The following is a 27,983-nucleotide window of genomic DNA, read 5'->3' on the forward strand; positions in this document are numbered from 1 at the left end:
GGCCCGCCTTGCGCGGCGGGTCCTCCCCGGGGCCGGGCCTGCTGAGCTCGGCGGAGCCGCGCCCCGCCCCGCCGCGGGGGCCGCCGGGCGCCCGGGCAGGTGAGGGGGGGGCGGATCGGGAGCTGGAGCTGGAGCAGGACCGGGAATGCGGCCGCGGGGTCGGGGCGGGCGCATCGGCCGCGAGGGCTCGCCCAGCCCCGGCCGTGGGGGCCGCGCGTCCCCCCGGGAAGCGTGTGAGGGAGGCCCTGCCCGCGGCCGCCGCTGCGCTGCTGATCGCCCTCGCCGCCTGCTCTCGCTGCGCTCATCAGAGCGGTGTCAGGCTGGGGCGGGGCGGCAGCCTGGCTCCCGAGCGGGGACACCCTTCAGGCAGTGTGTCTCCCCCGGGCCTTCGCACGCAGGGCTGTGCAGCCCTGAGGGGATGCGGACGCGCAGGGCGTTCTGCCTTTGCGGTCCATATTCGCTGCTTCGCTTGCGAGGCGGCAGCGTCAGGCCAGTGTTTGCCCTCGGAGACTGGTACGCCGGTCCACGTGCAGTATTTAGGCCAGGGTTATTCTTTCTCTGAAGTTTGCTCCTACTTGCAAGGAGTGAAACCTCAGTTTCAAGCAGAGGCCAGTGCAGCTTTTACTGCAGTTGTACGAGTTTGTAAGTATCCGTGGTGCCAGTGCCGCTGGCAGCGCTGTGCTCTTACATCCTCCACCGAGCAGCTTCTGATGCAGCAAACTGTTTTGAAGGCATAGCTGAAACGTAATTATAATGCAAAATCATACTGTTCATTTCTCTGCAGCGTCTTAATGTTGTACGAGCAGAAGGTATGTTAGCCGAAGTATCTCAGCTGTCTTAAGAGTACCGATAATCAGAATTAAATTTTAAGTAGCTCTGCAGGTAAACTGCTGAGCTGAGGTCAGCAAAAAGGGGGATCTGGGTGATGTTTAGTGGGGTTAGATTTGAAGAAACTGAAGGGGAGGACAGATTTTTGAGAAAGAAAGCAGTTAGCATTACCTTTGGTGATGCTGGAAAGGTGGGGAGAACTGAAAGCGTAGCCTCCAGATAATGGGGTTCACCTTAAATCATAATTGCCTGTCAGTATTCAGGCTGACCCTTGACATGTTGCTGGGGGCAATGTGGACAGAAAATCCATGAGCCTGGAACGATGTTCACGTGAGATGCTGTGACTTATAGGAGCTACTGGCTGTATTTGTTTTAAACTGTGCAAATCTAAGACCTGATGACTGAAAGCAGAGTTACATATCTTGCCTTCTGGGTTCATGCGGATAACAGCAGTTCAGAGACAAGAAATGCAGGGAGCTGTTACGCTGAGAATTTGCTTTGCCTTCTCAGTTGCTCTTCAATTTGACCGTGGTTATGAGAGTGCTGACTTTAGGTGGACCAGTGAGTTCTGCTTGCAGTTTAGTACAGAATGCAATTTCAAGTGTAAAATAGCAGCACGGGGATGCATGTCTGACTGAAAATGTCAAGGAGGGAAGGGAAGAAAAAAATCCCGGAACTCTTGCTGATAGTTTAGTCTCAATTAATTTGCAATTAGCATCCAGCTTTTATGTAAAATTGAAAAAAATAACACTGAAAACAACCAAACAAGGCAAACCTCTAAGCAACCATCAAATTTAGGAAGTGTACTGTGTGTGATGAGGAGATCCATGTTGTGTGATTGATTCCATAAGCACCTTTAATAGCCTTCTAGAATGGGAGATGAGCTTTCTGCAGTAGCCTGACGCTATCAGGACCAGGCATTTGGATTTGCTTTTCTTTACCAGCAGTTCAGCTGTCTTGGACTCCAGGTTTTTCGAGACATAGTTGTATTTTTCTGGCATTTAGTGTTCTGTCTTAACATGGTTTCTGGGAAAGCAGCAGTGTGACCCGGTAGCTATAGTTGTGCAAATGATCAGAAATGGAAAGGGCCATTTCACCCAGTTACACAATGTATAGATACACTTACTAGAAAAGGGGAAAGAATGTTTCCTCTGTCATTGAGTGGGAAGGTAGAAGTTAGCTTCTGTGCACTACTTTCAAACGTGCACAGATTTTGCAGGATTTTCTGGAACAGTTTGGGTTCTTCACTGCTATTTGCATGCTCACCATAATGTCATATACACATTCAATGTAAAGAAAATTCACTTAATTCGAAATCAGGGATAACACACAGTTTCCAGACAATTCCACACCATCCATGGACAGCTTTTCTTTCCTTACAGCATGCTGGAAATGGGCAGAGCCATCAGACAGGGATTTCTTCTTGTTCACATGGTAGCTAGGGGCTTGCAGGTGCTACTTGAGGAATACTTTGGCCTAGCTTTATGTGTTCTGGGAAAGAGGAGTGTCAGCACCAGGCTGGCTGCCTTTGTCATTCCAGCAGGAGCTGTTGGTTACCCTCTTCCTCCTGGCTGATTTGGAGCATTGGAGGCTGGTGATCCCTGGAACAGTCAGAGAGGCAAGATGTTGTGTCTTGCATGATGCAGGTGAGAAAGAGGGGACTCAATGTGCCTGGCACTCATCTGGCACACGGGTCCAAGCTGAGAAGCACTACTGAGCACTGTAGTAGAAGTAGTGACAAGTCCCTGGTGGCTGTGAAATGCTATATTGAAGTAGCCCAGTGAAGACATGTTTGGGCAGCCTCTGTGCAGAACTTGGCCTAGAATACCCCTACCACTGTGGAACAAATCCTCCTGGAAGGAGAAGCTTCTACTCTGGTGCTGTGTCTAGGGGAAAAAAAGTAGTCTTGCAGGTCTATTCAATTTGTGTATCTAAGAAGAAAAACATCTAGAGGGCATGCTTGAGCAGATATTTTTAATCACTGTTAACTGCGCTTTCGTTTTAACAGCGACACTATGATATGACTAACTCAAGGAAAACAACAGCCTCTTTATTGTTACAGGATTGCTCCTGGTAGGGGAGTAACCCGAAGAATTGCTTTACAGTGAAGACAGAAACAGAAGTCTAGTGCAAACACTACAGTGTATTTAAATAGCAAATGCTTGATTTCACCACAAGGCATTGTCCAGGGGTCTGGCATTGTGACCCATTACCATCAGGCAACCTACTGCCTTGAGCAGAGAACTATCTTGAAACAGGTACAGATGTAGAAAAATTTTATGGCATGTTGAAATGGTCATCCCTGTTTTGTTTTTTATAACCCCTAAAACGTAGCAGAACTTTGCCTTCATATATAATAAAACTTTGTTCAAGAAATCTCAGAAGGACACTGCAGCCAGTGTAAATATTTTTGCAGTTTGAAAATTGCTGTACTTGGGCAGTGCTTTACAATTATGGTGGAAATCTGTACATATGCATTTACATGTGTATATTTCTGTACATATTTGTATAAAAAAAGAATACATTCAGTCTGGATATGAACCCATTTGTTGGATAAAAGATGTTTGGGTCTGTGTGCACAAAACTAGCTTGACTGCACTGCAAGTGAAGGTTGGTAATTACTGGATTCCAATGGGACCACTATACTCAAACATGAGAAAGAAAAAAAAATCAGTATTCTGCTTTGCTGTACTCAATCATATGAAATAAAAACAAAAGGAGGCCCAAGGGCCCTGTGTAACCTAATTCTAAATTGTAGCAAAGGAAAAAATTAGAAAATGTTCTAATAACTCCAGAAGGCCTTTGTGAATCAAAACACTGAAGCCCAGGAAGTTTTCCATGCACAAAGACAGATTGGTCCTGGTGCACCATCAATATTTTGCCCTGTGAGCTTAAGAACAAAAAGAAAAGGAAAAGATGCTGAATAAATATGCAATATTTGAAGTCGGTAAAATCTATTAAAATATATATGTAATGACTTACTGATTCAGGGGGTCCTCCTCTGAATTTTTCTGAATAAGAAGGACATTAGGCCAGAACTTTCCTGTTTTTAAGATTTGGAGGCATCATCTTTCTGCAATACAGTATGCAGCTAGCTTTAAATAAAAGAGTAAATCCGTAGAGAGCAGTGTGGCTGTGAAAGGAGAAAAGAACTCTCACAGAACTCTGTCGTAGCTGAAGTCATGATTACAAAGCTTTTCCTTTTCTTTTCCGTTAGTATCCACAGCTGGGATTAAGGTGTGTGTACTTTAAAGCTTCAGCTTTTGAACGTGGTTGGTAGTAGCTCCTACTTTTGGGTTGTGGAACTCATCTCAAGGTGTCTTTTTAATGTCTTTGTGCAATAGGTATTAAACTGACCACAGAAACAAAAGACAGCCAAGATGATGGATCACATTGAAAGGATTTTTGAATAGATGGGTCTGAGTACACCCTTTGTAAGCAACAGATGATGAATGTCCCTGAAGGTCTAAGTAAGTAGGAAGGGAGGGGAGAATCAGCTTAATATTGTCCTTTTGCTGTCCTGACTCCTTCAGTAAGAAGCTGCTCTTTGGGGTGTTTTAGGGACTCAGCGACAGCATTCTCCCTCCCTCTGATGGTTTTGTTAAAGAACCTGTCACCAAACACTGGGAAATAAGCTCTCCAAACAGTTTGTTAGGTTAGAAAGTCAGTGTTACTTTATTCAGCACTGAGGTACACGGGGGATCACTCCACCTAGCATGTACACCGATTATCAAAACTTTTAACTATTTATACTTTTAACTATTGTTTTAGCAAACAAAGGAATAAGTGTTGATTGGCTACAAGTTACATAGTTCTATTAATTAGTATTCTGTCTTCTATTTGTTAGTGATTTCTCACTTCTTATGGTAATTAATCCACATTTCTAGTCTTTTTATTATCTTTTTTCCCAGATATGGAGAGTTTTCAGTACAATTGCTGCGTTGTCTTTGTTAGTTTTTTCCTTTATCTTTGTTTTCTGCAAAATGTCCATGAAGTCTATATAAATTCTGCATTCCTGGTGTCCAGTTCTCAGCACTATCCCTCTCTCCTGTGCTTTGTTAACTTCCTCCCCCAGGTCTGAGAGCACCAACGCATGTCAAGCCCTGAACTTTAATTTGTTTTTCTAACACGTGGACATCACCCAGAGCTTTCCCGTCAGCTGCTGCCTGTTTCAGGGGTTAAATCTCTCCTCAACGTTTTTCCCCACTGCTGCATAGACGCCTTTTTAAAGGAATATAACCTGTTTCGTAACAAGCCCAAAATGTGGCGGGCGGTGGTTAACGCCCTGTCGAGGGCCAAAGTCCCTGGAGGCCAAGCATTCCGCCCGCTGCCGGCGCAGGAGGGCCGGAGCCTGCTCCCTGGGAGCACCCACTGCTGCCAGGGTGCCGTGCCGGGGCTCCACACCGCCCAGCAGCTCAGCATGAGCCCGGGAATACAGAAGGTGGAAGCTTTGGACGTGGGCCATTTTGTCCGTGTGGAGTGGGAGGATGGAAGTGAGAGCCGCTACCCCTGCGTCTGGCTGAGGGACAACTGCCAGTGTCCCCTCTGCTTCCTGCCCTCCGCCGGAGCGCGCAGGCTGCTCTTCGAGGACCTGGATGTGAACATCGTGGTGAAGGAGGTGGCTCTGGCAGATCGAAGAAAGGTATTTGAAGCGAACCGTGATTCACCTTCTTGTGAAACTTGTCTAACAACGCTTAGAGACAACTCCGACTTATACTCTAACCACAGTTTGCTTATCCGTGAACCTCGTCGGGTAATTTGAAAAGCTTTTAGGAAAAAAACGCAATTTGGGGAACTCGCATCTCCCCACCCTCGTATGAAACTTCGCTTTATAGAGGCAGCAGAAACCCAGGCTTCAGCTTTTATAATATAATAAGGCTTTTGAAAATTCTGCCGTGCGCTTCTGCATCACCAGGTGTTGAAAGGCAAATTCAGGCGTTTCCCGCACATTTAATTACACCTACACTTTTTTCTCTCTCTTTGTTCTTTAAGTAAATGGCTTGAAAATCAGAAAAACAAATGGCAAAGTGACAATGACTTAATCCATAGCAAAGGTACCAGTTTATTAGCTAATTTCCAATGCACAAAAGTCTTCATCTTAGAATGAGCACTCAAACTGAAGTTGCATCCAATAATCAGAATTGGCCTAGTGTCGATATCTGCCTATCTGCATTAACATTTGTTCCTGGAAAAGGGGAGGTTATTGAGCAAGAGAAGACAGGAATTGCCCTCCCTATGATTTTTAATATTTCCTGCCATATAAAAACCTAATATATCATTTAGGTTTTATATGTTTTATTAAAAGAAGCACCTGGGTCCTTTGGCAAACTCGTTTCCTTAATTTTACCCTTAAAGATGTTTTAAATGTGTTGAATATTCAGCAGTCAACCCTGGGGCAGCCTCACTGCAGGGGCAGTTTGCAGGGGCTAAACCGTGCAAGAGTGTGTCTCAACCACAGCATAAGTATCTCTGGTGAGGAATTCTGGGCTCCCAAGGTCATTGTTTGTTACCAGAATTAACACAATGTAAATTCATTATTCTATTAGGAAAATTAGGGGTTGTGTGTTCCACTCAGGGACTGATGAAAGCACAGCACCAATCAATCCTAAACTGATAGTGCTGATTTACCATCATGTGAAAGAGCAGAATTATGTGAAATGGGAATTGATAGCTACTCAACAGCCCTGAGAATTCAGCTGAGGGTCTGTGCTGGACTGAGCTCTTTCAGTTCATGACAAGCAAAGCCATATCCTTTCTTTCCATGTTTTTTTTCAGGGTTTAAAAAGTACAACACTTTTTAAAAACTTATTTGAAAAGAGGAAAGACTTTTCAAAAGTAGGAGAGGGATTTCTCTCCTAGCATTTCTTTTTTGCCTCTCTGTCTTGTTCTTTTTCTTTTCTCACAAGCTGTCTGTTTTGCAAGATATTTACACTCTTCTGAGTTGTGGTGAAGTGCTCTCCCCAGAGATATGTGCCAGTTTCTGCCTTTTCCTTCTTCCCTTTAAGTGCAGCTCTCACAGTGAAACCAGCAAATTAGGTCATGGATTCATGTGAAAATGAGCATTTATAAAAGGTGTCAGAATTTGGATGATGTTCAGGTTATGTTTTCATCAGTTGTTTGCTGTCACATTCCAGGGAATGCTTAATTGTAATATTACCGATCTAAATATTACAATTTCTGCAGTTTTTAAGAGGGTTTTTTTTGTTGTTCTAGGCCATGTTTTTTAATCAACTTTTTTTCTTCTAAACTTGTCTTTTGCTTTGTGTTGAAAGATCTCCATCACGTGGCCTGATGAACACGCAAGCGAATACGAAGCTGAGTGGTTGAAAAAACGATGCTTCTCTGAAGAAGCCAGAGCAGAAATGCAAGCAGATTTATTTTTACCAGGTAGGAATTAAATCCATGTCTGTCCTGCTTGTGTCAAATGCAAGACAGTCCTGGCTAGAGGTGCCTGTGTGCAGACCAGGTCCGCCCAGCTGGAGCAGTGGCAGCCACCCTTGGTGCCCAGTGCCAGGCTGTATGTGCACAACAGGGACCCGTTGTTACCTTTCCTAACCTCTGTACCTGAGAGAACTGTAACTGTTTGGGCTGCATTTACTTTCCTAAAAGCCTTTTCTTTCCAGGATAGGGTTAGTAGGTCTCACAAATGAGCCTTGTGGACCGACAGTGGCCTGTGTGACAGTGCAAGTGTGTGTGTGTGTGTGTGCTGTTTAAACTATTTAATTTTTTCTAAATTCTTCCAAAAAGAAAGATTATTTAGAATTGCAAGAGAGCTATAATTGAAATATTTTTTTTCCCTTTCTGTGGCTGCCTTGTTAAAAAGTAACTGTGTAGTGCAGCAGTGTGCAGTGCTGAAGTTCAGGTTGTGTTTGCTTTGCATCCCATACATGTTGCAGTAGTTGACAGTCTTTTGGTCACAAAGCGTTTTTGTGCAACTGTCTGTAACATTTACCCATTTTAAATCACTCACCCTTTTGAGTGAATAATTGTAACCCACTAGGATTGGCAGGATGCACATCCTCATTTCTTTGACAGCCTTTCAGACTGTGAGAATCAAACGTGTGAAAACTTGCAAGATTTCTGCTGTTGCTCTTAACTGTGTTCCTGTGAGATCTGCTGTTGCAGAAAGCTGTGCATCTGTATTCAGGGTTAAGACAGTATCTGTTAAAATAGGATATTACTTTAGAAAAAAAAGAAACTAGAGGTAGGCTGATGGTGTGAAACTCAGATCCAGGTATCAGTTTCCTCAGAGCTTAGCAAAGGCAAATCCCCAATTGGTTTATGCCCTTTTTTTGGGTATTTTATATTCTAACAAATAAAAGAAAGTTGGTTTGTGCCGTGTTTTTTTCCCTGAAAGATGAGAAATGGGAAAATATGTGGCCCTAGATCTGTCCTGCATCTGAGCTTTGTTTGGCATTTTAGGGACAAATGAAGAGGCCAGTTATATTTCCCAGTTTCTGCAGGTCAAATATTCCTTAGCACCCGTTCTCCTAAACGAAAGCCAGCCTTTTATATCTGGTTTAAAACTTAAGTGATGAGTAATATTTCCATTCATTTCAGTGGATCCTATAACAGACTCTTCATAGTAGAGGAAGGAACAGTTTTTCCCTGGTAATATAAAAGTTTGTATCTATTTTAGTTTTGGCAACAATAAACTGCTGTGTTTACTATTTTGGAGGGTTGGGCATGTTTCCAGACTGAACATGGAGAAGATGCAAAGCTCATTCAGGGAAACTAGGCTTGATTTCTCAGGGAGTTGAATTTTTATTTGTAAAAATGAAGGTGCTGTGGAAACTGGCAGGCTACAAAACCCCTTTTGTAGCCTCTGAGGGATCAATGTAAATTGAACATTGCTTTAATTAATACTCAGGCAAAATAATCTAGATCTGTGGTTATATTTATTAACAAAGATATCAATAGTTGAGACTTCAGTAGCTGAGATTTCAGTATTTCAGATGTCATGCTACTTTTTTCACCCGTTATAAAGTCTAACTGGCTGTGATTTGCCTTCATTCATTCATTTGCATAGAGCTTACTCCTGGCTTCTAAATACAATGCATGTTTTGGAAGCCAGTTCTCCCCTCTGCCACTGCTCTTCTCCAGCAGAGCCATCCAGGTGAAAAATATACACCAAAGATCTGTTTTATTTTTTGGGCAATGTGTTTTCAAATTCTGGTTCACATGGTAGATGTGAAGAAATACGTTTATAAAAATTACACTAATTAACTAGCCTGTTTTAGTGGTATAATTCTGCTGTTCCTCATATTCTCAGAAAAGCTTTGGCTTTGGACAGCTTTTCCCAACTTTTCCCAGGTTTCAGTTGCAAAAAAAAAGGCTGCAGCCTGTGAGTTTGCTTGCTGGCTGGCTAAGATCTGTTTCTCATTGTGCATTGGGGTAAGTTTAGAACTCTCTTCCATGTGGTCAGGGGAGTTACACACTGCAAATTACATGCCCTTAAGTAACTAATCATATCCCAGCAGTATAGGATTACAGGCAATGATATGGAATACCAGCCCTGCATGCTGGTTCAACAAATAGAAACCCAAGCTCACCAGACTGATGTAGTTAAAGGTTAACCTTCACTGCTGACACTGTCACAGCAGTGGCTATTTCTTTTCTATTTTCTTTTGCAAGTGGTTACTTGCTTTTAATGTCGCTTTTTTTGTTTGTTTGTTTGGTGTTTTTGGTTTGTTTGTTTGTTTTGGTTTTTTTTTTAAAATGTTTTTCCGTCATGGTTTCTGATTCAAAAACCCTAGATGCTGGACGTTTTATCAAACCCAAAAAGAAGAGTAGGTCAGATTTTCAGTGCATGATGAAGTGACTGTAAGTAGCTGTGTGGCAATATGTCAAGGTTCCCCTTTTAAAACATTGCCAAATCCTACCATGCAAAATGCAAAATCTCCTGTTTGTGTATATCAAGGCTCATTTCAGCCCAGCTTACAAAATACTCCCAAAAGAACAGCAAAAGAGCCATATTCTACTTCTCCAGCTATGGTGTCTCAAAGATACTCTCCTTTTCCTTCCTGTTTACTTTTGTTCTCCCCAGCAAACGTCACAGGAATGTTTTACCACCGCTGTGACTCAGATGCTGTGTGTAGTAGAGGGTGCTTGTGAGAGGCACTGATATGCCAGCATCCAGTCCCTCACTGCATTGCATTTGCTGAGGCTCATTTTCCAAGATGCTGGTATCCCAACAACAGGATGTCAGGGGAAAAAAATTAGGTAATATCACAATATTTTCCTACTGAGTGGAAGAAAAGATTGGGCAGAGGTAGTACCTAGTGCTACTTACTATTTTTAACCCTAGGTTTAGGTTAAGGTTTTAACATAAGTTTAAAGGTTTCAGATGATGATTGTCCTTTAAAATGTGATATGATTTTGGATATATATCCAGCTCCTACTGAAGTTTGAATCAGGATGTTAACAGCATCAGTGATACTTTCAGTTTCTCTGCTAGGTTCTGAGAGATGATAATTTTAAGAGGATGAAATTAAATGTAATTTTTTTACTAGAAGAGTTTGGTCATTTGAATTTATCCTGCAGTAATAATCAATAAGAGCTTAATGCCATGAGTTAGGCTGCCATACACATAACAATACAGCAGAAACTGTTAACTTTCAACAAACATTAAAACACAAGCTGTACACAAAATAATTTTAAATGAAGTGAGTTAATCTATGATGTGTAGACTTTCTTTCCTATATAACTCCAGCATAAAAGGTTTTGACTAGCACTGTCCCAGCCTGCATAGTAAATGCTGGATAATTCCAAGTGCTTGTTGATGCATGCACACCATCTGCAGGGACTGGGCAAAGGACATCTTCTCATTTTGTGCAGACTCTGATGCAGGTGATTTACTATGACTAGCCTGGTATGATCAAGAAATAGGATTCTTTTTTCTCCTTTCCCTCCCCAAATTATTGTTCTGAAATTGAAAGAGGCATTAATTCTTTCGGAAGTATTTAATTCTTCCCATTTTGAAAATCTGGGGGTTTAGTTGTCGTAATATAAATGGACAATAAAACCAAAAAGTAATTCTATGAGGCCTTTGTTTTTATGCCTTATTGAGTTGTTCAGCTGCATTTGTAAACATAAAGATTTTTAATTTGGCAACTGCAGCTGTGTTGTGCAAGTGAGACCCAAGGCTGCCCAAATACTGATGGCTCATTCTTATCTTTCTTACCTCTTCAGCTTTCAGAGAGTATGTTGTAATATTTCTACTATAGTACCATGTAAACTGTATTAACTACAATTATGCAGTAGGAAAAATCCTGCTATGCTGACTTGATGAAATAATGAAGAGCATGAGTGGGAGCAATTACTACCAGGAAATATTGGCAAAGAGAATAGTCCCTGTACAGTTCAGTACAGCTTCCCTATAGATTTTCAGGCTGAAGAGGTTTTGTGGATAAAGATGGGAAGAAAGTTCCTGTTGTTTGGTATGTAGATAAAAAATGTGGGGGGCACACAAGTTTCTAAGACTTTCAGATAGACATTTAAAAAAATTCTGTTAAATGAAAGAACTTAAATGTCTTCACATCACAGGATCTTTTTTTGGTTCTATGATGTATGCTTTCCTGTCTCTTTTCCAAATAATTATGGACATTATAGTTTGTCAAATTGTAAATATTGGACAGAATACAATGATTCCATCTGGAGCTGAGGAGAAGGAGATTTTATAAATGGTGCTTATTTTAGTGCAGACCTTGGGAACTTGCGGCCTCTCTTCTCTGAAACATGAAATAGGATTTAAAAGCATTTTTGTACCAGCCTGCACCTTTAAAAAGACAAACAAACCCGAGTCATTGAGGGTGCTGGCTGCTTGTCACTGGAAGGGAATTTACATAAGAAAACTGAAACTCTGAGGACAGTTTATGGCCTTGCAAGGCAGGATTGAACTGTATTTATGTCTCTCTAGCTTTGTTTGTTTTGTTGGTGTTTTGGAGGGTTTTTATTTTTTTGATGGGGGGTTTCTTAAATACAAAGTAGTTAAACATTTAAAAAAAAAAAAAAAAAAAAGAAGAAGCTGCTCAGTTTTAGTACCTGCTTGGGGAGTATCAGCGAAGAGTTCAGTTTCCTGGAAATTTTGCAATTTCCACATCATAGTGGTACTGTAAAGGTTAAACATCTCTTCAGTCAGTAGTCAGTGTTGCAGTGCTATTCCTGAATACATTTCAGAGTCTGGCAAAGGCTGAATTCCCAGTACATTAGCAGGGTTCACATTGCTGAGCTTTTACACAGAAAAATGATTTCTCTTGCAAGTAAAGTACAGAAACAATTTGAATGTAGCTTTTGTGTCCCTTTGGCTCCCTAGCTTTGGAGGTGTGTGGCCAGATGATGGCCTCCAGTGCAGGGGGTCTGACTGGGAGGAGGATGAAATGGGTGGTTGCTCCTTGAATGTTCTCTACAGGCCTATAAGGGTTGACAGTTTTGTTATGCTGAAGTCCAGCACAGTCCCAGACTTGTTTACTGTGTGTGCACTGTTTTGCAGTGCTGTGACAAAGCAGGTGTCTGTAACAAAACCAAAACCACCTGAAAACCCAACACCACAGCCCGTGCCCTGCTGCAGAAGGGCCATCCCATATTAGGTGGAACTTCTAGCAAGAGCAGTAAGCATTGGGAACTTCAACAAGAGGACAGTCCATGTACCCATAGAAGCCTGGGACTCTTGGAGCTGCAGTTCAATTCCAGGTGCATATATTTATTTTTCAAAGTGAGGAAAAATGTCTTGGTATATCCCTTGAAATTCTACTCATTTCAGGAAGATGAGGAAAATATTTATTAGCAAGACGGCAAGAAAACTAAGAAGGAAAAGATGAAACTTAAAATATTCCATTAATTTTCACATAATTATTTACCTGCACTGACAGTGAAGCTTAAATTTAAATTTGTCCTTCAAAGGGTGTTCTTGGCAGTTCACACAGCATACCTAGGGCTATTTCAATTTCCTAACTTTTAATAGAGAAAAGGGAAAACGTTCATATTTTATCTTTTCACCATCTTTTAAGTGTGTGAAAGGCTGTCTTGAGTTAAACACGGTGGAGCAGTGAGGTGAGATTATATCATTCCTCAAGGACTGCACTTTTTTCATTTTTTGCATGTTAAAAATTCAACAGCTTGTCAATCATACGTCAACTTTTTTGAAACACAGGTAGAGTATAGAAGATGGTCTATATGGATAGGTTATATTTGGGCATGTGTTGTGTTTCTTGGACTGTCTCTAACTAGCACTGGCCAAAGGAAAGAGGAGCACTAGTGGCTGAAAAATGCTGTAACTGTGTAGTGTCTGGCTTCAATTTTTTATGAGTACATTGTATTTTGTATTTGCTGCCTATATCTAGAAAGAGATTAAAAAGAAACCCCAAACCTGGCCTTCATATTTGTTTGAAGTATATTGTGTCCCTCAGTCACCAGGTGAAATTCCCCAGAGCTCTCATTTGAAAGCTCCCTGGAATTTGTAGTAGTTTTGATTGGTCCTGTTTGTTGAAGAGATGTTGACATAAAGGAAGATATAGGTGTTTCATAAAGAATGCCACCTGCATTTCTCAAATGTTTATGGTCTCATTTCTGGTGTGTAATCTCTGTGATTGATGACTGGGCAACTTAACTGAATGTTAGCTAAAATACCAAGTAAGGTAGTTGTGATTTGTGCCTCTCCTCGTAGGACTTCACCAGAAGGGTTGGAATGAGTTGATCTTCAAGGTCCCTTCCAATGAAACCATTCTACGATTCCATATTCTATGATATGATATGTGATATGATATATGATTCTGTGATAAGCACTAGTACAAATACAAGGGAGGAAACAATTACCAGTGGTGCTTTCTAGCAAGGCAGCTTAATAAAAGTTATATCTTGACCTAAGATTCATTTCCACTTGTAAACTTGTAGGAGTTTCATATTAAATGTACTAAGAGGGCTTACAAATGCAATTTGAAACAATAAAATTACTACCAACTCCCCGTAGCAGCTTTCTTTCAGGTGCATGGGCAGTGATTTCACTTGGCTTTAAACCCTGTACTCCTTTAAAATCCCTATGAATAAAGAAATAAAGAAAAGACCAGGATGGGTTCAGAGGTCCAGGTTCACTACGTTAGGATGTTCTCTGGAATTCTATGAGCTGCAGAAGAAAATCAGTATTATCTGTAAAGTATCAAATGTGACCCACAACTGTGGCTTCCAGTGTCCTCTGCCAGTAACACAGACAAATTAAGTGAAAGTTAACTCCACTAACCCCTGTTAAGCTCCAGAAAGTGTCCTGGTGAGAGGCTTACTCCATGCTCCATGATTAACTTCCTGCCTTTTTGCTTTCTACATTACTGATCCCTTGAGTTCTTGGCTGAATGCACTGGAGCCATTAAAACCTAGGTGGTATGGTTTCAGTGTTGTTTAGCAAAATTGGTCCTGGCAGCCTTAGTCTGTGGGGGAAAGAATAGGGGTGGGATGGGGGGCATGGAATGTCCTTTTATTATTTTAACAAAGTGATCTTGACCTATGATATTTAGGGGAAAACAAAGAATCAGGAGGATTTAGTTTAGTTATTATGTGGTTTTGCCTGCAGTAATGGATGGCTACAGCACTGCCTTTTACTGAAGGAAGTGAATTTGATTTTGGTGTATGTCTCTGAAAATCTTAAAGTATATGTAACGAGAAGTTCTAAACAGATGATTAACAAAGAGGTGCTTCCTACAGCATCCTGATTTGTCCTGGCTTCTCCACAGGGACAAATTACTCTATTGGTAGTTTTTTCCTAAACCTCCTGTATGCTACATAGTGTGAGTTGGCTACACTACTCACTTTTCACTGGTCTAGGTGTTTGATCCCTTTTAGTCTCTGATGATGCTTTCAGCAGATGCCATGGAGAACCTCAGCCCAAATGGTTAAGGTTTACTGAAGTTACAAGCAAGTGAAACACTCCCAGAGGTGTGAGGGAGCTCCAGTGGTAGAGTTGCTCCAGCTGTGCTCTGGGATCATGGAATCACAGACTCACAGAATGGTCTGGGTTGGAAGGGGACTTTGAAGGTCACCTAGTTCCAAGCCCCCTGCCATGGGCAGGGACACCTTCCACTAGACCAGGTAGCTCAGAGCCTCATTCAACCTGGCCTTGAACAGCTCCAGGGATGGGGCATCTACAGCTCCCCTGGGCAACCTGTTCCAGAGCCTCACCACCCTCACAGTAAATAATTTTTTCCTAATATCTAATCTAAACCTACTCTCTTTCAGTTTGAACTCATTCCCTATTGTCCTGTCACTACATGCTCTTATAAATAGTCTCGCCCCATCTTTCCTCTAAGTTCCCTTCAGGTGTTGGAAGGCCCCAGTTAGATCACCCTGAAACCTTCTTTTTCCAGGCTGAACAATCCCAGTTCTCTCAGCCTTTCCTCATACAAGATGTGCTCCATCCCTCTGATCAACTTGGTGGCCTCTTCTGGACTCACTCCAACAGATCAATGTCCTTCCTGTGCTGGGGACTCCAGAGCTGGATACAATATTCCAGAAAAATGAATACATGAATTTCTGATATACTGTTAACAAAAAATACCCCTTTCAAGTGGTCTTTCATTCAACTTCTGCATTAAAATTCCATTAGCGCAATGTTTTGCTGAATTTTATCATAAAGCTTGCTTGTCATCCATGCAAACTCAGGGACCCCATTTTAGGTGATTGACTGCAGGACTGAGAGCATATTCACAAAAGCATAGAAGTCCCATTAACTTCAGACTTCTACTATGTCCTGAGTTTTGATGCTAGATCAGCTAAGCACTTGTTTTCTCTATTTCTTTCCTTTCAGAACGCCAGTACTGGGGCTCAGACCTTCAACTTCCCGAAATACCTTTTGAAGAAATCATGAACAATGATGAAAGTGCATACAAGTGGCTGTGCACCCTAAAGAAAGTAGGAATCGTTCTACTGACAGGAGCTGCTACAAGGCAGGGAGAATTGATTAAACTTGGCCACAGGATTGGGTTCCTGCGCCTCACTTTTTATGGGTGAGTTTTGTTTTTTAATATCTTTGCTTTGCGAGCTTTGTAATCACCTCTAATGTTCTTCATTTAAGCTTGCTGGATCTATTTTGTGGATTAAGTTATTAAAGCAAGGTGTGTGGGTTTTTTCTCTGTACGTTAGAAAATCTGGCATTGAGTTTATATTCTGTACAAGAGGATTGCTTCGTGGTCACTGGCAAGGCAGAAAGATGTAAAGAGGAGCAGCAATAACATTAGCTGCTGAGAGAAGGAGAAGCATCTGAAAACAGATGATGTCAAATATAAGATAGCAAAAAGATAGAGTTACTTATCTATACCATGGAACAAAACCAAAAATCCCTAATCCACTCCCCTTCTGAAAAGAGGAAGTTATCTGTACTGAGACTTTTTTTTAGTCTAGTTTGAAGTCACAGAAATAGGTAAGGCTTAGATGATGCTATTGTGTCTCACATCACCAAGAATATGGGCAGAGTACCCCCTTCCCTGCTTTCAACAGAGTCTGCTCTGAAAAGCCATAACCAATCCCAACAAGCAGAGCTCAGTTGCAGGAGTGCAAGCAGGAACTTGTGAATCATCCTTTTGATGCCAAGAGGGAGTAAACTGCACCTCTAACTCCTCAAGCACCTTACTAGGTGGGTAGACAAACGAGGATGGCAGCTCACATCTTGCTGAGCTGAGTCAGTGACCTCCATCTAGCTGAGTAAAGAAGCAGTGTTATTAGCTAATAGGTATAATAATTTTCATCTCTGGAACAGGATTTAATTTCTTATTGGCATCCAATTCTGGGGTGGCTTTTACAACTGTAATAAAATAATAACTTTGGGTAATTTCCTTGCTGTTTCACTGGCAGCCAAATACAAGGCCTACCAAATATTATAAATAAAAGGATAAACCTGGAATTGGCAAGCTTGCCAAATAAAACATTACCTCAGAGCCATGAATTTTAAACTAAAATGTAACAGAAATTAATATAATTCTGACGCATGGGAAAAAAAAAAAGCCTTTTTTCTTGTCTAGATGTGTGCTTGGTGCAAGCTCCCTAAAATGTCATTACTGTAAAAAGTGGAAACATTCTCTGTACCAGCCATATGACAACATCAAGGGTTCCCATGCTTTTAAATTAACCTTTTTCTTTCCCTTATGGAGGCCCAACTCCATTAACAAAGTCTCCAGTCATAACACAGTTTATTTCTCCAACTTCTGATGCTCCGAACCTCGTGTTCCTCTGTTCTGAAGCCTTGTCCAGTCCTTGGTGTGGCATGAAGGCCGTCCTTCAGAGCACCAGCACTCCCATGGAAACAGCCAATCCATCTGGATATCCCAGAGGGCTTCGGTGGCAAGGGGACATGGGCCCCAATTCTCAAATGAGTGAGACATGGACTTTTAATGAAGTGCAAGATCAGATGATTCAGATGTGGCTTCAGTTGCCAGTTCAGCAGTTTTGCAGGACTAAGGATGTAACAGCCTGTTTTTCTGCTCAGGGATGCTGAGCCCCTGTTGCTACTTAATGCAAAAGATTGCTACATCTGCTTGGTGCCAATTTTCCTGCTCTGTCAAACAGCCTGAGCAACGGGCTTTGAAATCTGACCCTAATTACTAAACCACAAACCATTCCACCCAGCTTTGCTCTCCCTAAAGGCCAAGAGTCCTCTGGCATTACCTGCATATTCTTCCCTTAGTTCTTGTGTGCTCTCCTCATGGCTGAGTTGATGCTTCAGCTCAGTTGAGACTTAGACAAAGTGAAGTTGATTTTTTCACATTCAGTGCTGAGCTCCCTATTAGCATCTCTGACTTCAAGTCAGTAACTTGAACTTTGACCAAAGCTCTCTGTATGGAAGGAAAGCTCCAGGGGACCAGATCCCCTCACAAACTCTGCCAGCACAAAAGCACTGACTGCTTTTGCAAAACCTTATAATGATTTTATAGAGTATTACCACTCCAGCAATTTTATATATTGCATATAAATAAGAAAATTAAAATGTTTTAATTTTTTTTAGAACCATCAAGTGACATTGTAGCCTATTAAATTAAAGATGGAGCAAACCTAGCTGCCCTCAACGCTAAGCACAAGGATGATATAAGGGGCTGGTTTTTGGCTGTCAAATTTGGAACTGTGGAAGTGTGGTTGAAATTATCATACTTGAGTAGTGAGGTCATCTAGTGATGAATATTTGCTGTACCAAATAGTAAAAACTATTTCTCCCAGGCAGTTAAACACGTTTGCAAATATTCAAGGGGCTTTTCCCTCTGGCAAGTGAAGAAATTTAGTTTTAGCATTTTGCATAGTTTCTATACTAAATACCACTCAAAACCGACAAACAAAAGCGTTTGTGTCCTGTATATAAATAATTTTTGTCCGCATATTCTCTAGCATATTTTCTTTTTAAACTGTTTTTAAGAAGTAAAGCTAGACATACACCATCTGAAACCTAATATATTTGGTCTACAGTATTTCACAAGGGAAAACGAGTTTCATAATTCCTTTTAAACCACTTACACGCCTGCGATTACATGGGCTGCATATGGTGACCTACACTTTTTCAGACATACGTCTGTAGCTATAATATGCATCTGCTGAGGACTGTCTTCAATCCTGTGAACTTTGTACAAACAAAACCTGTGGTTCTTGGTCTTAAATCCTCCTGCACGGTGTGTCACTGGAAGCACATTTTGTTTGTGCTGCAAGGTGAAATATTCGCGTCTTCGTCGTACCACCGTGACCTATTTTTTTCACTGCAGTTGTCAGAAAACATTTTTACTGAATTTTGTCAAATTCCAAGACAATTTGTGTAACCAAATAAATGGGGCTAGAGGGTGTCAGTGAAAGGGAAGAAGTTTCAAAGTCTTTCATCCAAATATTTTCCTCCAGCGGCAAGTCTTGGAGTTAGAGGAAAGATCCCCCTGCAGACAGATACTCTATATTTTCTAAGGTTATAAAACCTTAAAAATAAATTTTGGGGAAAGTTACATAGCCTTTATCAGTTTTATACTTCATTGATAATGTGCTACATGTGGCAGAGGAAAGTGGAAGGTTAATAAAAAGGAATGGGCCAATTTCAACTTGTTTATTTCTGAAGCCTCAGTGCTGAGACAATGATTTCTCCTGGCAGAAGCCTCTTGGTTTGTGTCTTCAACTGGCCTTTACATTCAGCAAAGAGCCACCACTGGAAAGCCATTTTTCTTCTAGGTACTGTGCTGGGGACAGATGTCCCTTGGCACACTGAAGTTTATCTAGGGCTGCTGAAATAAGCCTTTGTTGGGGTGGAGGGACACTGCTAAATCGTGATTTCTTTATAATGTTACAATATTTCCATGTTCAAAGGTGAAATTACTCTTTTCTGCTGTGATTTCACAGTTTCAGTGTGTACTGTCTGGCATGCTGTTCCAACATGTTTTCTCTTTTCCCTTTCATTATGAAGACCAACTTGGCAAGTGCAAGACAAAGCAGATGCTAACAATGTAGCTTATACAACTGGGAAACTGTGTTTTCACACTGATTACCCTGTTCTGCATCATCCACCTGGGGTGAGTTGAATCTACCGGCTTTTTCAGCCCACAAAAGGGGAAAGGGAAATGTTCCTATGGTGTGAAATATGTTTAGCATTCAGTGACTGAATTTTGTCTTAAAAGAGCAATGTAAAAATAACAATGTATTAATACACGTATAATATAATATATACACATGGGCATGCAATATATGCAGTATGATGTAAGTTCAGCATAATAAGCCCATTATATGTCCCATAATGATTAAATTAAATTCATGAAGTGTTGAAAATATTACCATATGAGAAAACTTCAGAGTCCTGTGTATGTTTTGAATACTGCTTTCATTATATTACAAAAGGTAGCTGTCTAAATGCTATAGTCAAGTTGTGACTTTTTAGGACTCATCTGTTCAGTTCAGGAGAGGAATAGAGGAAGAAATATTATTAAGATGGTATACTCTGTTTTCTGTGAATTGATACAAGATAGACACTTGTTTGCCCTTTCATAACAGACAAAAAAAAAGGGCCATTCTTTAAAACTGGACAACCACAAAAAATATGTTTTCACCCTGTCATATCAAAGTGTAGTCTACATAATTCACATAATTCCAGAGAACTGGAAAGTAGTAGAAACAGGTAAAAAGAAACAAAGACAATGCTGGAAAAGTTTGCACCTATAAAACTTCCCCTTCTCTTGCTGTGGAGTACTTTGTTGTTTCTGTGCTTAAAGAAAAAGCCAATGTGATTTACCCACAGGTAAGTACTAAATTCTTCACACTAAGATTACCTTTTCATCATTTAGATGCTGTTGATGTAGAGTAAGAATGGAACAGCACTTCATTAATAGAGAGCAGATGTGAATTATCTCATTGTCCAGTCTGTGCCAAAGCTCACACTCTACTATGAAATATGAGAAAAAGAGTGCAACATTTTTCATTCAGACGTGCTTGTAAGAAATAAAAGTATTAAAGTACATTGAATTGTTTATGAATATTGTCCCAAATGTGCAGTTTTCTTTATATATCTAATTATTACACAATACTTGAATTCTTTAAACGTATTTATTACAAATATGTGAAGGCCTGTGTTTAAAAGGATAATGATTAGTTTCAGAACTGTCCCATAAAAATTGTTTTAGGATTTTCTAGGACCATAACATGACTTACATTACTGCAGCCCTCCTTAGCAGGGCCAAGCTGTGCTTACCCTGTGCAAGGCCAGCTGTGGCCACAAAAGAACTTGTTGCCTTGTGCTCCCTTCAGTGGGAGCCCTATGCCCTGCCCACAGCTTCAGTTTCCCCCTTCATCAACATCAGCAAGGTCTGTGGGTCCAGCTGGTAAGGAGAACAAATCTTCTTCTCTGTTCCTCTTTCTCCTACTGAGGTTTGTTGTGGGTTTGGTTTGGTTGGTTTGTCATTTTGCTTTTGGTTTTTTGGTTGTTTTGTTTTGGTTTTGGTTTTTTGTTGGGTTCTTTTTTAATTCTCCTAGTGATCTCAGAAATAATTCACCAGCATGGAAGGGGGAACAAGTGACAAAGGTAACCAGCTTTGGTGTGACGGGTGTATTTTGTGTCGTTTGCAAGATAAGCGATTACACTTTGGGTGATGCTGGACTCTCTACAGCCACGGGGACTTTTACTGCTTGTGTCAGCAGTAAAACTACACCAGTGCCCAGTTTAGGCTTTCTGCTCCATCCTACACCTTGGCAAATTCACTCTGAAGTGAAATGAAACTGCCTTAATCGTACTTTATGAGAGAGACACTGGGCCTGTTGCCTTCTCTGACAGCCACCTTTTCCCTCTATGAGTGGACAGTTCACAGCAGGTGTTGTTTTTGCAGGACAAAGCTAATCCTCCTTTTTGACATAAGACCTCAATGCATTTAAAACTATGTGACTGCCACAAAGAGGGACTCAAAGGAAAGAAGCAAGACCACTTTGCCACTGACTTACAGGCTGCAACCATTAGAGTATACCCAAAAGGGGATGGATTTATGAACACGCTGCTTTAATTTTCTTCCTTTGTGGTAGTGGTGGCACAGTGTTGTGAAGCTGCAGTAAATGGGAACTCAGGCTTTCACTGGGAAAACAACAACAACAAATCAAAAAAAAAAGAACCACAGCTATGAGGGAACTGATACTAATGAGCTGTTAAATATGCAAGCTAATTGCTTTTCTAAATGAGCCGTTAATTCATTCCAGGTCCAGTTTCTCCATTGTATAAAGCAAACAGCTACAGGAGGTGAAAGTGAGGTTGTAGATGGATTCCACGTATCCAACAAGCTGAAGAAACAAAATCCTGAGGCATATCAGATCCTGTCCTCTACTGCTGTAGACTACACTGATGTTGGGGTGGACTTCTGTGATTTTGCTGTGCACTGTAAACAAAGGATTATAGAGTGAGTAGTTTCAACAAGACCTAAAAAGAAAATCCCTGTTGTGTTGTGGATTACATTTTGGTAGAAGAAGGTCTGCTCCTGCCACCTTGTGGGAAAACACTGGTTTAACTTGGTCTGCAGTTTTGGGTTTTGGTGGGGTTTTCTGTTTGTGGGGTTTTTGCCAATGTGTGACTTGTTCTGTGCATTGTTCCACTTATTTGCAAGAAGTGGTGGTAATTAGAGCAACTCCTTGGCACAGGCATGGGTTAGCAGCAAAGTCTGTTACTAAATGCCAGCCAATGTGACATCTGTATCATGCCAAAGAGAGGCCATAATTTGAAACATGTAGATTAAGAACTACATACTATCAAAAGATCAAATGCAAACGTTCATATTCTTTTCTGATTTTAAAAAGTTTATCATTCTACAATTAAAGGGTACGTAATATAGTTTTTTTTGCGAATTAAGTGTCTACACTTTCTCCTGATTATCCCTTTTCCTGATTAGGTTCAATTATCAAAATTCAACCCAATAACAGTCTGAATTTCACTATTGAAACATACTGACATTCCAGCAGGAGAGCTCAGTTGTTGTTTAACCATTTTACAATGTTTCAATAATAACAGAATACCTTTCTTTCCCTCCCCTCCCTCTCCTCCCCTCCCTCCCCTTCCCTTTCCCTTCCTCTTTTTCTTTCCTTTTCCCTTTCCTTGCCTTTTTCCCTTCCCTCTGTTTCATAGCATAGATTCCAGAGGCCAAGCAGTTCGCATCAATTATAATAATGCAACAAGAGACGCTGTGTTTGACATACCAGCTGAAAAAGTGAGGCCATTTTATGCAGCTCTAAAGGAATTTAATGATTTATTAAACAGTGCAGAACACAAGTTTACTTACAAGCTGAAACCAGGTCAGTAAGTTGCTTCTCCTCTCAACAATTTTTCACATGTTTTTCCTAACTGTCAAAACCCTTGAGCATTGTTAGCACTGAGAGGAAATTTCAGTCCTTCTCTCGACTGTTTTATTTCATACTGCAGTCTTAAGGTCATCTAATAGATTACTTTTACCATTGTTACATTATAAAGAAATAAAAATAGCGGGGGAGTAGAGTCTTTCTGTTGATTAGTCCAATGTATCTTTATGCAACATCCAAAACTACATTTTATACAAATACAGTATTGGAAATTGATATGTCAGTAGCACCACAGATGGGAAATATACTTCTTGTTTCATTCCCCAGCTATAAAATAAAGATATGAATAGTCCCTCATCTCTCAAGAGATGTTACAAAAGTAGATTCATTAGTGTATCTGACTGCCTCATACTGTGATGTTAGTGTCTTTAAAATGTCTATGAGGAAATTAATCTCTTGCTCTTGGGAACATGCAATAAAATAATGTGTAAGATCACATAATAAACAGTGAAAAAAAGTACCTTACATTACATTAGTGACATCCATCCTATTGACTAATGCACCAAAATGGTGGTAGAGGGAATTGGGAGAAGAAAAGAAAGACTGTAAGGTTATTTAATTAGAGATTTATCACAACACTGGCACACAAGGGAGAAAAATTAAATTTGCATTCCAGCCTTAATTCAGTGATTTCCTAACTTTCAATGGCTTGACTTTGTTCTCATAGAATTCTCTTAACAGGGATAGTAGCACAGGATGTGTTCGGTACAAATAATACCAGACCGATCAAATAAAAAGCATCCGAGTGGCTTTCACCCATTTTATTTATTTCACCCGTTTTTATTTCACCCGTGTGGATTTGCTGTAGTTGTCTTTCTCCTCAAGGCTTGCTTTTCTCAGCATGTGCTCTCTACCACTCTGCTTTTTAAATCCTGGTTATACAAGAAAAGAGACGTCAAAAAGACGTCAAAAAGACGTCTCAAACAGACGTCCTCTGTTTGAGAATGACCAACTAAGTTAAAATTACTGTGTTTTTGGTGCGTATCTCCAGCTGAGCTACTTGAAATTACTGCTCCCTAACTGTTGATGTGAGCCTACCTCCCTGTGTGTTTGAAGGAACCCACTCTGACATTCCAGCTACTGAACTGGGTGTGATCTCTTTCCAGGAGACATAGTGACGTTCGATAACTGGCGCGTGCTTCACGGTCGCCAGAGCTACCCCTCGGGTTCGGGAGTGACCCGTCACCTGGAAGGGGCCTATGCAGACTGGGATGTGGTCCTGTCACGGCTCCGGCTCCTCAGGAAGAGGGTCCTGAATAGGGACTGAGTTTTCTTCGGACTGGAAGGAGCGAAACGTAGATTGTCTGACCTCGATGACAACGACAACAGAGTCAAAAAATTGAGTCTTCTTTTCAGAAACTAACGTCGCTTTTGACAAGGGCTTGTCATTGAACAAGGGGAATGGATTTAAACTGACAGAGGGGAGGTTTTGATTAGATATTAGGAAGAAATTCTTTACTGTGAGAGTGGTGAGGCCCTGGAACAGGTTGCCCAGAGACTCTGTGGATTCCCCATCCCTGGAAGTGTTGAAGGCCAGGTTGGGTGCAGCTTGGAGCAACCCATGGCAGGGGAGTTGAGACAAGATGATCTTTAAGGTCCCTTCCAATCCAAACCATTCTATGATTCTATCATAAATATATTTTTGAGTTCTATAAGCTAAGAAATGTGTTGTTCATAACAATTTAAGATTTGCCTGTGCCCTGGTCTTTGAATCTATAAATGTATTGCTACCTCTGTCAGTTTATTTGCTTTTTTAAAATCAGTGTGCAAAGTGGCTTGAAAGATTGTCACTTTACTGGGCTGACTGGGTATCACAACGCCTTCCTTTGCCTCTACATATGTACCTGCCCTCCCTAGAAAGCTTGGAAGTCAGCATGAGGAAAGAACTTGAAGTATTATTTACTGAAGTTTTGTTATAAACAGCACCTTCCTCTATTTTCAGAGAGGCATTCTTTATTGCATAAATCATAACTAAAATTCACTATCAAAATACACAACCAGTGCTGTAGTTTTTAAATACACACCTTTCAAGGTACGACTTCACTATAATACATGATCTCATTGAACAGATGTCATATTCTCTATATCCTGCTGTACATGTCATGACTATCACAGCCACAGATATTTTTTCTTACATTTCCAAGTCCATAAGCTCAGAAACTATAGACTTACGAGAGAATGCATCATATCAATGTTTCTCTGCATTAGGATGATAAATAAATCTCAGTGTAGAGGTCACAGGCAGGGTCAGAAATCCCATCAGACCTAAGATCTGCACAGCAGACTTCTGAGTAATGTCAGGAGGAGGAACACAGAAGCTGCCTGGTGGCTAGAAACCACAAAGCACAAGAGGTAGTTATGGACTTTGCACATGACAGAGAGAGGCAACTGAACCCAAATCCATTTTTATTACTCCAGATAAAAGAGGACACCTCCAAAAGGTGTACATCATGTTTTTCTCTGCTCTGGATTCTGATTAGAAATTATGTTATGTAAAACTTACTGCAGCCAAAGTAGTGTGTTTTTTCCCTATATTCAGATGCCAAATGGAAAGAGAAAGAACTTCCAAATATTTTTTTTTTATACTTAACAATCCTGAGTTTATTTTTCAATGTCCTTACAGCTGCAGAGGTAACAGGACGCCTCTCACCATGCTGCGAGTTGGACAAAACAACCCCACCTCCACCCTGTGATCTCTCTGTTCAACTCTATATTTTCAAACTGTTCCCTCCAAGTCAAATAAATCCTAGTCTCTTCCTAGAGGAGTAACACAATAGAACCATAACTACAGAATTAAATAACTGTAGAATTAAAATAAGCTCAGGTTAGATGGAACTCTGAGGTATGTGGTCTAGTGGAAGATGTCCTGATAGCAGGAGAGTTGAAACCAGATGATCTTTAAGGTCCCTTCCAACTAAACCATTCTATGATTCTGTGACCTAACATCAGCTTGCAAACATTTTCATAGCTTCTACTCATCATTTACAGTCAACAGATAACAGTTGAATAATCAGTTAAAACTCTATTAGGCACTGGTCACAGTGTGGTTTGAATTCCTCTTTATTAAATAGTGAAGTGTTTTTATCAAAGCTATGACACTAAGTGATAGTGTAACAAAACTTTTTTTAGGGGTAATTCAATTTCTCAGTGCCTCCTTTAATAATTAATTTTGGAAACATGAGGAAAGTATTTTTTTCTCTTTGCTATGAAAGAGGGAAAAGCTGAGGAGGGGTTAATACCTATATTCCAGCAGTGCTGTGCTTTAACTGTGATATTTTCTATATAAAAATGGATTGAAGATTGCAATTTATACCTGTAAAACAAGACATCTTGTGATTTATACCAATTGTTAATAGGAAAGAGATTTTCTGCCTTTATTCTGTACTTTTCTAAACACTTTTATTCAAATTTCTGTTTATTAAAAGCTGTTATGGAACTGATTACTGTTTTGGGCTTGTATCTAATCTCACATGTAACATCCTGCACACAGATATGAAGTCATTATTGTTAGTTACAAATATTTGTAAATATTATTAATCTGGATCCATTCACAGTACTTAACTATTGGTTAAGTACACAGGTTTGTCCTCTGTACTTAACCAATAGCTAAAATATAACTAAGCCCATATCCTTGTACAGAATGAAGTACAAATAACAAATCTAATCCCTGTAACACTTCCATGAGTGATGGCAGTTTAACTGGAAAAGGGTCAGACTACCCACACAAACGCTTCTTCTCCCATTGCATTTTGTAGCAGTGGATGCTGGATCCAATCCCATGGCACTTTTCATGTATAATTTTTTAAATGATTTTATATATATATAGCAGATTTCCAGCTAGTTTTTAAAGCTTGCTGAAAGTAAGTAGCATCTTGGGCATATCAATACATTTCTGTGGATCACTTCAGCAGAGCTCCACTCCAGCCACTGCTGAGCTACCTGAAGCATGGGCCAACTAACTTCTTTTGGCTGGTGGACAGTAAACCAGAGTCCAGAGAGATCTCCCAATGCCTATCGTGGGACGAAAACCAGGTTAGCTGCCCACCTTTTCAAGCTGAAATATATTGAGATATATATATATATATATCTGTCCAGATAGATCTAAAATGCTATTTGTGTATATATGTACACACAGGGTCATGTTACCCAGAGGCATAAAGGCAGATGCAGTTCTGTTTCACATTTGGGCTGTACAGGCTGCGCTAAGGTCACACTTTTGTAAATTCAAATATATATTTATTATGTACTGTGTTTTTCTGTGCTACAGATCAGATAAAGTACTCACTGATCTTGTCTCAAATTCTCCTTAAGGCAAATGACTTTTTATTTATAAAGCCAGCTTTCAGGGCAAGTCCATATTTGAAAGTTTCCTGCTGGGAATCTGAAATCACTTTTGGTCAAATCTAACATAAGCGATATATTTTAACACACATTTTAAACATACAGCAAAAGATCCCCCCCACCTGGTTGTGCCAGTCCAGCAGTGCAAAAAAAGATGGTAAAGACTGAGACACAGACAGAACACAAAATGCCCTTTAAAACAAACAAACAAACAAAACCCCCAACCAAAGAAAAATTCCACGCCAGAGCAAAACAAAAATAAAAATGAAAATAACTCACAACCCATAAGAACCCTATTTTTCTAGACAACATCTGATTAAAGTTGAAAAGCAAATTGTCAAAGCCTGGGAATTAGCTACATCACCTATAGAAAATAGCCATAATGTAAAAATCTAACTAAAGCAGAGATGGGGCAGCTATATGGGGGCTTTCTGCTGAAACCATTTACATATTGGACATGGAGTGAGACACCAGAGAAGGGAGTGAGGGCATTTTGCAGCTACCCTTTCCACCCTGGTGCTGGAGCTGTGAGGTCCAAGGTGTGGGCAGGGGGCAGTGCTGTTCCTCCTTGGGTCAGGAGGGAGGGAGAGATGCATCTCCCAGTCTCCTGCAGCATCTTCTGCAGGATGGTGCTAGGGAACAAGAGAAGCAGCTGCAGCAAGAAAATGAGCCACTATTTTCCCTGGCTACTTAAAAGCAGATCCATGGCAATTCAGAGTGGCCCCGAGGCTGCCATTCATTGGTGTCAAGGGCATGTGGTCAACCAAAGGATAAGGAGCTGCTTTTCTTTTAGGGTATGAGCTGGCTTAGTTAGCAAAATATATTTAAAGTCAAATGTTTTATGTATTCTTAATTATTTTTAATATCAAAGGGGCCAATAGCTTTAGAGCAGGCAGAGGATTTTCTTTGTTGCCATGCCATGATACAACTCTCAAGCCATTAGCTCAAGCAAAATAAGGCAGGACGTCTAAACATGTGGATTGCAGAAGGTGGTTGCT

General features: G+C 40.6%; 2 protein-coding genes across 6 annotated transcripts; one reads left to right on the top strand and one right to left on the bottom strand.

The window, feature by feature from the left end:
* On the top strand, positions 1–26,084 carry BBOX1 (gamma-butyrobetaine hydroxylase 1). Of its 6 annotated transcripts, none has more exons than XM_064656961.1 (9): positions 27–99; positions 4,173–4,298; positions 4,904–5,470; positions 7,101–7,215; positions 15,620–15,818; positions 19,232–19,337; positions 21,499–21,695; positions 22,415–22,581; positions 23,751–26,084. In XM_064656961.1, the coding sequence occupies exons 3-9, from the start codon at positions 5,090–5,092 to the stop codon at positions 23,909–23,911; spliced, it is 1,326 nt and encodes a 441-aa protein (XP_064513031.1). In that variant the 5' UTR covers positions 27–99; positions 4,173–4,298; positions 4,904–5,089; the 3' UTR covers positions 23,912–26,084. The 6 variants fall into 6 exon arrangements, with proteins under 6 accessions (XP_064513030.1, XP_064513031.1, XP_064513034.1 ...); XM_064656963.1 differs by lacking the exon at positions 27–99 and adding an exon at positions 839–2,474; XM_064656960.1 differs by lacking the exon at positions 4,173–4,298 and having other exon boundaries at positions 1–99.
* Positions 1–27,983, bottom strand: part of LOC135416638 (uncharacterized) — a 414,600-nt gene that overhangs the window by 328,701 nt on the left and 57,916 nt on the right.

This window comes from Pseudopipra pipra, chromosome 6, assembly GCF_036250125.1.
Source record: "Pseudopipra pipra isolate bDixPip1 chromosome 6, bDixPip1.hap1, whole genome shotgun sequence".
In the NCBI taxonomy this organism is placed as follows: domain Eukaryota; kingdom Metazoa; phylum Chordata; class Aves; order Passeriformes; family Pipridae; genus Pseudopipra; species Pseudopipra pipra.